The sequence below is a fragment of the Vigna unguiculata genome, chromosome 6 (genome assembly GCF_004118075.2).
Source record: "Vigna unguiculata cultivar IT97K-499-35 chromosome 6, ASM411807v1, whole genome shotgun sequence".
In the NCBI taxonomy this organism is placed as follows: domain Eukaryota; kingdom Viridiplantae; phylum Streptophyta; class Magnoliopsida; order Fabales; family Fabaceae; genus Vigna; species Vigna unguiculata.
Window position 1 is genome coordinate 28915719 of NC_040284.1, and position 10297 is coordinate 28926015.

Consider the following 10297-nt stretch of genomic DNA (forward strand, 5'->3'; position numbering starts at 1 on the left):
TAAAATTGTTTTATTTATAATTGAAACTTTTAATATTGTTAATAAATATAAAAAAAATTTACACTATTGTGATTTTATTTTTTGTTTCAACTTTTTTTGTTGTTGTTTTAACTGTGTATGACGTTTACGAATGCGGCTCATTCCCGTATCGAATATAAAATCAAATGTTACTTATAATTTAATTTTTAACTTTTTTTCCTTTTTAGTATTAGTGGTCATATTTATAAAGCTTATCCTATAACTTTAAAACATTATCAAAATTAAAATAAAAAAAAATGTATGTACCTCATTATATATTATGTTAGATTTTGAATAAATTTATATAAATTGCACCAAAATTAACGGTCCCGGTTCTTTGTTATAAAGTTACCTTTTATATGGATTTTTTAAATTCGCATGCTTTATGTAACTGTAAAATTTACATTGAGAAACAATTTAGAGTGTGCTGTTAATATAATTCATCGTCAGTAACTATTGTGTTATATTTTACATTATTTTAAGCAAATTTTATTCTGGGTAAAATACATTTATACATACTCCAGTAAATTATTACTTTAATTATTATATTCTTCGTGTGTATTAAATTAAGTTCATTGCATCTTTATAATTGCAAATCTTTTGTATTGTACATATATCATTTTTTATCATAAGTAAGATTGACTGATTGTAATGACTGATAGGTCAACTATTTGATCGATTGACTGACTAATTGGTGGATTGATTGTCCCGACCTACTAGCAAGATCGATCGATTGTAGAATAAAGGTCAAATTAATACTTAGTCAATAATAACCACAAATAAATCAACTAATGTTGATTAAGGTGTGATTGGACCATAATTAGACAACAAAAATATTAAAACTCATAACAACTATAAGTAAAGATCTAAGATATGGTTGTTCACACACATGCATTACAATACTTATTACTCTTTTGATTGATCACCTAGTGACTTTAGCATCAGAGTACTTTCTACATATACCATTCAAGCGGTACGAAAGACCTTGGAGATTGAACGGACAAAAGAAAGAAACATCGTAAGACAAATTATCTTAGAGCCGTGAATTCTTGACCAACAATACCGAAATAGGTATAATTTTTAATATAATAGAAATAAAATAAAAATTTTGTTGTAAAATAACTTGAAAACACATGAATACTTTGAGTAAAGAAGAGATTCAAAGTTTACTGATCTTGTTGATTTTTTGAATAAAACCTGGCTAGGAAAATGCCTGTGTAATATAAGGCATTAACTTGTTAAATGTATTTTTGTGTTCTTGAATTAATATTTGTTTGTAATAATAGTTGCACATTGCTATGTTATTCACGTTAATCGGAAAGCATAGTATAGACATTATTGCTATGAGTATCTTTATTAAATTTTATAGGACTAAATTTGACCCAAGTAGACTCAATTAAATTTAAAAATAATATATGCAGACTCAATGAGACACTTATTTTCTGTTTAATTTTCTCCTCATTTCAGTTTTACAATATTTTAAAATAAATATAGGCACGATTTAGTGACCCATCCCACAGATTCATTTTGACTCAACTGTTTTCCACATTACCTTTACGTCCAGTCAAAATTGGTTGACTTATACGATTCAATCAATGGTAACTATGGGTAATGTTTGAATGAATCTTTTATAAACATATTTAAAGAGAATAATAAAAAATTTGAAATTAAACTTTTAAAGAAAAATTGGCCAAAATATGTGAAGATGTTGGCTTCATTGTTGTTATCCATAGAACGAAAGTAACAAAATCTTCTTCAAAGTGACATAGCAAAAGCAACACTCCTTATGCGGAAACAACAAAAGGTAGTAGAATTATAAAGAAAATGAGAACAAGAATGATCGATGCAGTGGAAAAAAAAAAAACTCTTTAAGATGATTGGTATCGTTCTAATATTATAATCCATGGTTTATTATTGGAAGAAAGAGAAAAAAGGAAAAAAAAAAGAGAATAATAATCTCAAATAGAAAGTGTACGGATTAGGGATGTCAAAAATATTCGTACCCATAGGTATCCGTGAATAAAACCCGCAATGGGTAGGAAATAGATATTAAAAATGGATACCCGTTACCCGTGGGTACGGGTATTTTTGATACCTGCATGTTAATGGGGCGGGTACGGGTATCATAGTATTCGTACCCGTGGATACCCGTACCCGCTAAACTTTAATTCACAAAAATACTCATATATATATATATGTATGTATATATATATATATATATATATATATATATATATATATATATATATATATTAGTAAAAACTATTTTGTCCTAATTTTTTATAAGCTGTACATCTTGTCTTCTGTCTTTATTCTTCCAACTTCAAGTATTAGTACGTTGTGTTCTTCCAAGTACATCCCTTGACATTTTTCTCTTTTCCTTCTTTGAAATTGGGCATATACATCAAACCATATATAGATAGTGACGTTTATGGTATGCTCTTGTTGTCAAATGATTGAATCAAAATAAGAATACTTGGCACGTGACAGTTGAAGTTTATTATTTGATTATTTTTCAGCAATCAATCGGAGAAAGTGAATTTGTTGATCAAAACACTAATTAAAGAATTTCCATTGTGTTGAACGTCATTTTATATTTATTTGGACTTGTATGGACTTGAGTTAGTTTGAAATTTATTTAAAATTTGACAGTAATGTATTTTATTTTATTTGAATTTATGATTCAATATTTATTTTTTAAATAATTTTATAAATACCCACGGGTACCCGTGGATATCCGCAGGTATGAAAGAAATAGACGGGTACCCGCATAACGGATACCCGACGGATATGGATATAGGTACGAGATAGATATTTATCTATCGGGTAGGGTACGCGAGAGCTACTACTCGTACCCTACCTGCCCCGTTGACATCCCTAGTATTGATTGATGAGAGAATTAAATACTTATTCTACTAACAAAATCTTAATTCTTCTATTAACAAATTAGTAATTAATTATATCCCACAAATGTTGTTAACTTTGACAGTTAACTTTAGTATATGTTATTACGTACCACAAATGTGCCAATATTTTCTGTTAACAATTTAATAACTTATTAACAATGAATTGAAATTTTTTAATTATAAAAATTAGAGGACTAAATATGTAATGAAAATTTTAATGACAAAAAAATTACATATTCACTTAATTATAAGATGTGATTTTAGACTAAAAAAATAGAGTGTTCAATTGATAATGTGAAAACAAAGAGTAAGTTATCAATCTTCGAAAAAAATTCGTAATTTAATTTGTAATTGTTATCTGGGTATAGATTTTAATTTCTTATCTAATAGGTAAATAATATCAATTACTTAACATCCAACAACAACAAAAATTGATTGAAACAAATTCTTCAATTTAGCTTCAGAATTATTAATTTTATAAAATTAAAATTTAGAAAATAGCTTTTTAATATCTATATATTTCTGAAGTATTATGAATAAAATCTTATTTATCTATTTTCTGAATTTAGAAACCACAAGTTTGTCTTTATTTGTGGAAATTTTCTGTATTCTTTCACTATCCATAACTTTCTCTTGTTGTGTGTTGACCTTCAATTTAAATCACATATTTGTCTAAAAATATATTCATCAATTTCCTTAAAATTGAAACTACATGTTCACACTCTTCCTTCTTAAAAAAAAAAATCTGAAAAATTAGTATGTCATATTTTATTAAAAAAGACACCAAATTCCCCTTCTAATATTTTTTGTTTAAATAAAGATCACACTTTCTGACTCAATTCTTCCAAAGCATCTTCTTTCCACTAACCAATTTTTGTTTAGCTTTCAATCAACATTTTAAATACTAGCTGAGATAAAAGTATAAACATGTCATGATATGTAGAAAAAAAATTTTAATAATATGTTATCTATAATAATATATAAAGAAGATTCTTTTTTGTCCATATTTTAAAATATCAATTTTATCTTTTAAAATATAATTATTTATTAAATTTTAAAAAATTAACTATTACTTTTACAAATTTTTTATAACACCGTCTATCTTTATTTTTCTTATTCTGTTTCTCATCTTTATTTATATATTAACTTAATATTTAATAATATTATATTATCATTATTTACTAACATAATATTATATATAGTTTAAAAGTACATAAACAGACGTTAAGAATAACGTCTGTATCTATGCTAGGATATAGCAAAAAGAATACACAATCTTATTCGATCTGGTCTGAATTTTTCTTATTAAATTGGATAATCAATTTATCCAAATATAATCTAATCCGGATATAGCTTAAATATATTATCAGAAATTGAATGATCGAATTTGTATGCAGGAAGAAAAGGACATAATTATGAAGAATTGAAGAAAGAATAATTAAATATGAATAGGAGTTTGAGCAGCCACAGGCATTAATGTTAGAGATGGATGACGGTGACCATACTTGTCTTTGTGAAAAAATCCAGCATCAACCACGTAATACAAGATTGCCAAATCGCTTTTCTCACCTATTTTAGGTAAAAAAAAATTGGATGTGACCTCAATCGTATTTTATGCATTAATTTATTTTTTTAATTAACTACTACTATTTCGATACCAATATAGCAATAAATGTTCTTATGTAACTTCTGTGTAAGATGATACGCACATATTTTTATTTTTATAGATGTTCTGGTTATTATATTTTTATATTTTATATTATTAAAATACATTTAATTTTACCTGTATTTAAAAAAATTTATATTAATTCTCTTTTGTCAACCTGATAACTTAATATTAGATTGACATTTAATATATTTTTATTATTTTATTATTGACTTTAGTATATTTGTATTATTATAATTTTTTAATATTTGATGTTGAAAAAAATATGTATAATTTTTATATTAAATACTTTATAATATAATGTGATTTTTTTTTAATTATTTAATCAATATTTAAAATATTAAAGTGACGAGTATGAACTTAAGATAATGAAAATCAAATTTTCAAATTTATCGAATATGCGAACAGAGATAAATATTTATTTCCAAGAAAGATTAAATAATCAAATCATCACAACTTTTATCGATTGTCATCCCTAACCACGTATTTTTAAAATCACAACTAAAAATTGTTCTAACAATTTATAAGTTGACACGAATGTTTTAGGATTTAGGATGAGTATTATATTATTATTTTTTCTGAATTTTTATGTTGGTTTATGTCTAAATTACTTTTTTTCTCTCCTAAAATTGTTGAAATTTTCATTCAAACAAATTGTTAGTGAATTTGAACTTACACGTGAACTTATTTTAATAGTTTCCTATTTATTTGTATTATCCATTTCAACGTATCAAAATAAGTTTCTACTAAGCATTAGTTTTTTTTTTTATTGTATTCTGAATAATTTATGTGAATATTATCTATTTAAAAAAATTATTGATTAGTTTAGTAACTAATTTTATCAAACGGGTTCCAATTCAATTTTATAAGTTCTAATTTTTCTATTTCTAACTTATTTTTATGTTTGAGTAGTTTATAAGAATTCAATTTATTTTATCTAAGTTTACCTATGGTATATTTGATAAAACACTTCAACTTATGAATTATATTAAAATTAACTTGAATCAATTATGTTAATGGATCATAAACACCAATAGAGATAATTTTTACCAGCTGGCGTCTCTTGTCAAGTGAAGTGAAAGTTAGGGTTTAAAATTTTAACCAAAGAAGCTAGAGAAAATGTGTATTTTAAAATGATTTTGAAAAAGTGGCTTAATATGATAAAAAGAAAAAGAAAATAAAAACTTATATTTATTTGCAGAATTTGAAGGAGCGAAGACTCTAAATTTCCAAATCACGTTATAATTATATCTTTGTTGACGAAATAGAAATCGGTCAGAATCGGCCATTATCTAATTCCACAGTAAAGTGTACAGTTGAGGAAAGAGTAATTTGAAACACCAACTTTCTGGATAAATATTACATTTCAATTATGAACATAGACATTAGAAAAATAAGCTTTGGATTATTTGGCTTATGACAAAAAGTACAAGTCAAGGGGATTACGCAACAATTAATATAGAGAATACAATTCACAGGGAAGGTTTCTAGAATGAAAAAAATGTTTGCATATATTCAAATATTTTGCTAAAAAATGTCAATGAACTGTTCCATTCCATCTCCCTAAAAATGTATTCACGTGCAACTTGTTGCTGCTGATCGAAACTTTTAGATGCTGCCATGTTTATCCTTCACCTCAAAAACTACGATAAGCATAATATATATATATATATATATATATATATATATATATATATATATATATATATAAATTTAAGGATCACAAAACCATTTATACGCTAATTACTACAATTTATAATGTTTGTCCACCTTAGTATATTGCAATAGTGGGAATTTAGATTAAATAGATGCAATTTTGAACTTGAAAACTTCGAGTTCTCTTTTATATTAGTTAATTTAGCAAATTCAAGTTATTAGTTATTTTTTATTTTTTTATTCTTCTACACATGTTTCAATTTTCCATGAGAAAGAAAAAAAAACACTTAAAATAAAATTTCCAAAATTTTCAATTTCTATTACAGTGGTTTCTTCAGCTTTTTATGTTAGGAATTCAAGTGTGAGTCAAAATCTCACATTGGTTAGAAATAAGAAAGTAGAACCCTATATAAAAATAAAAATCTATGAACTTATTGTCTTAAGATTTTAGGTTGAGAGTGATGTCAATATCTTATGTAGTTAGACTATCTAACATTTTGAACTCTTATATATTAGAAAATCAATTTGTAAAGAAAAAATTACACTTGACTTGCATACTGTAATTTGATTTTGTTTCTATGTTACTTGTATGTTATGTCTAACTCAATATATGAAATATCCAACATCGTACATGAACATCTCAAATATAAGATACAAGATTATATATTTATAAATAATATAACATTTTAATTTTACACAAGTAAATTGTGCTAATAGATATAGAATTCACGGTACATGGTTATTACATTTTTCCACTATGCAATGTCTAAGTTTATTTTTTGAACGAATATCTATTAAAATAATAAAACAATAATATTTTTCTTGCAATTTTCTTTACTATTTTACCTCTCATTTATCACTTAAATGCATAAAAGCCTGTTTGAACTAGAGAGGGATCCACCACCATTATCAACACTTCTTTTCAAACTCTACAATTAGGGATGACAAAAATACCCGTACCCGCGGATATCCGTGGATAAAATCCGCGACGGATAGTTACTATCCGCGAGTATTTATTATCCGCGGGTAGCGGGTAGTGGGTATTTTAATACCCGTTTATAAACGGGTCGGGTACGGGTATCATACTATCCGTACCCGCGGGTATCCGTTACCCGCAAAAATTTTAGATTAAAATTTAATTTATATTTTATTAAGTTAAATTTAATTAAAATTAGAAGTAATAGTATATTTTATTATGTCCAATTTAATTATAATTATAATATAATTAAAATTTAATTTAATTTATATTTTATTTTTATAATTTTATATTAAAAAATTTATAAAACACATATTTTTTAAAAAATTTACGGGTATCGGGTATCCACGGGTACCCGCAGGTTTTAAAAATATATGCGGATATTTTTTAGGTGGATACCGGCGGGTAAACGAGCGGGTAACGGGCAGATTTTTTTTGACGGGTCGGGTTGCGGGTAGACACTATTCGTACCCGACCCGACCCGTTGCCATCCCTATCTACAATCCATATACAATCCATTGTATTTATTTCATAGATTTCTATGATAAAACATAATGAATTAATTAAAGAATTATAAAAATATGAAATAGTATAATTAAGAAATAGTTTTAAATAAACAAATTTGATTAAATCATAGTTTAGAACTCATTTTTTTCTAAATTTTAAAAAAAATACAACTTCGGTTCAACCCTCAATTTCGAATATGTTTCTCTTTTTTATCTTTTATATCTTAATTAATTAAACTAATATTGGGATATTTCAAGTTACGCCCAAGGTCAAATTGAACTGGAACAAAAGAAATAAACTTATGCAAAATTAAGATTTAACCAAAATTATTAATTTTCTAAAATGAAAGGATTTAAATGACAAAAAAAGAAATGGAGAAAATCAATTGTCAAAAGAGGATAGTTCTTGTTGACATGCACACCTAACTAGTCATAGAACATTAAAGGCAAAAAACAAATTATAAGAAATTTAACGATAAAAAATACATCCTAATTTTTTAAAGAAAAATACTAAAATAAGTAAATATAAGACCAACAAGTATATTTTAAAAAAGAACTCGAAATTACATTAAATTATTTCTATTTTTTTTATTTTTAGAATGAATATATATAGTAAAACTTGATACTAAACTTTTCCACATATATGTAAGTACTTGAAGATAATTGTCTTAGAGTTAGAGGAGACAGACAATTCCATTTTAATTAATTCACACAATGCCAAAAAAATACATATTAACAGTGAGATATTAATGCAATTGTACTATATGAATATAACATTAATAATTAATAATAATGAATGAAAGAATGGAATGAATTTTCAAAATCTCGAAAAAAAACTTAATGAGAGGAATTAAATGGTTTTAGTAACTATCAGCAATTTTGGTAACTGAAGGAGACGATTTGAATTCCGAAAGCATCAAAATCGGAGCCCTAAAACGTGCAACACAAAGTTCCGACCCGAATCCAAACAAAACCGAAGCATGTAAGATCGAAGCTGAAGAACGGGATCCAGAAACAACCAAGAAAGAATCCAAACCTCGATGGCGATCATGACGAGGAAACGACGGCGCATGATGGTGGAAGCGGCGGCAGCGGTGACGGTGACAGCCATCCTGCCGGAGGATCTGATGATCGAGATCCTGGCTAGGGTTAGGGTTAGCAACCCCTTGCAACTGAGGTGCGTGTGCAAGCGATGGAAGTCGTTGGTGGTGGATCCCCAATTCGTGAAGAAGCACCTCCAGAAATCGTTCTCGGACATCACGGATCTCGCCTCCAAAGCCATGGAGGACATGAACGCGTTTCAATTGCAGCTCAATTACGCTCCTGCATTGGCCGAGCAACCGCAAGAAGATGAAGAAGAAGGTGAGGAAGGAGAAGAGGAAGGTGAGGAAGGAGAAGAAGAAGGGGAGGAAGAAGAAGAAGAAGGGGAGGAAGAAGAAGAAGAAGAAGAAGACGCACATTCTTTGGTGAATGAGTTGGCTCAGTTGGATAACATGTTGGTGGTGGTTCGTTCTCTCAAAGGGAGTTTGGAAACGATCAAGTTTGATGTGCAAGCCATCAAGGAGAGAGTTAAGTGTCTCCAGAGTTTTCTTCAAATTTATCTCAAGACAAGATCTTCTTCTTCTTCTTCTTCATCATTTTCTTCTTCTCCTTCTTCTTCTAACTCACACTCTATGTGATTCTCTTTTCCTCTTTTTTTCTTTAGTTTTCCCAATTTTGCAACTGTTGATCTATAAATAACTTCACATGGTTGCCTTTTCTTTTCTTTTCTTTTAAAGAAAAAAGAGTGATTTGAAATGACTAAGGAAGTAAATTATTTGGGGGGTTTGATGCCATTGTCTGTGTTGAGAGATGGGTTATGTGAAATTAATCTTTTTTATTTGTTCATGTGCTTCTTAGTTAGTTGAATGTGAAGAACAGAACAAGATTGCTTCCTAACATGACTGCATTGTCTTCTTCTTGCTTGAACAAACAACACATAACACACCCACTCATGCTCTGTGGCTCAACATGAATTTTAAATTATTTTGTTTCTGCACTAATTCTGAAGCCAGTGGGGTCTATGCTAGAAATGTATTTTTCTATTGTTTCGCACGCATTACTCTATTATTTGAATGGCTGATGTGATAAATTATGCCAAGAATGTATCATTGTTGCTACCTGCATGGTAACTGTAGAATTTAAATCATGGTTTTTTTTATCCGGTAAGAACTTTAGACAGTAACATGTGTTCATCTGCATGGTAATGGTAGAACTTTTACTTGTTCTGCACTATGTTTTCATTCTGCCTTGAAAAGGAACATAAACTCTAACAATTTTGTCTCTACCAATCATAACATACAACTTACAAAAAGTTAACCAACTGATGGGTATATATCAACTCCACCAGCCATTGAGTTTTTAATACTTAATATCAGGGAATTTTTGTTATGGTTCCAAATATAAACCACTATCACATGCAAGGCAAGGATTTGTATAATATTTAATAATGTATTTGGTTATTGTAAAGTTAAACATGTATAAAGTAAGAAAATAAGCAGTTGTCTTTTTTTCTTCTTTTTTTTTAAAG

The 10297-nt window shown here is 27.7% G+C and overlaps 1 protein-coding gene across 1 annotated transcript; it reads left to right on the forward strand.

Moving 5' to 3' along the window:
• The first annotated feature begins 8556 nt into the window (after positions 1-8556).
• LOC114187224 (nucleomorphin-like) lies at positions 8557-9666 on the forward strand. Its single transcript, XM_028075409.1, has one exon. The coding sequence runs from the start codon at positions 8769-8771 to the stop codon at positions 9405-9407; it is 639 nt and encodes a 212-aa protein (XP_027931210.1). The 5' UTR covers positions 8557-8768; the 3' UTR covers positions 9408-9666.
• Positions 9667-10297: the final 631 nt, after the last annotated feature.

Excerpts from the sequence above, each read along its gene's own strand:
- LOC114187224 (XM_028075409.1), top strand. The coding sequence starts at position 8,769 with ATGGCGATCATGACGAGGAAACGACGGCGCATGATGGTGGAAGCGGCG.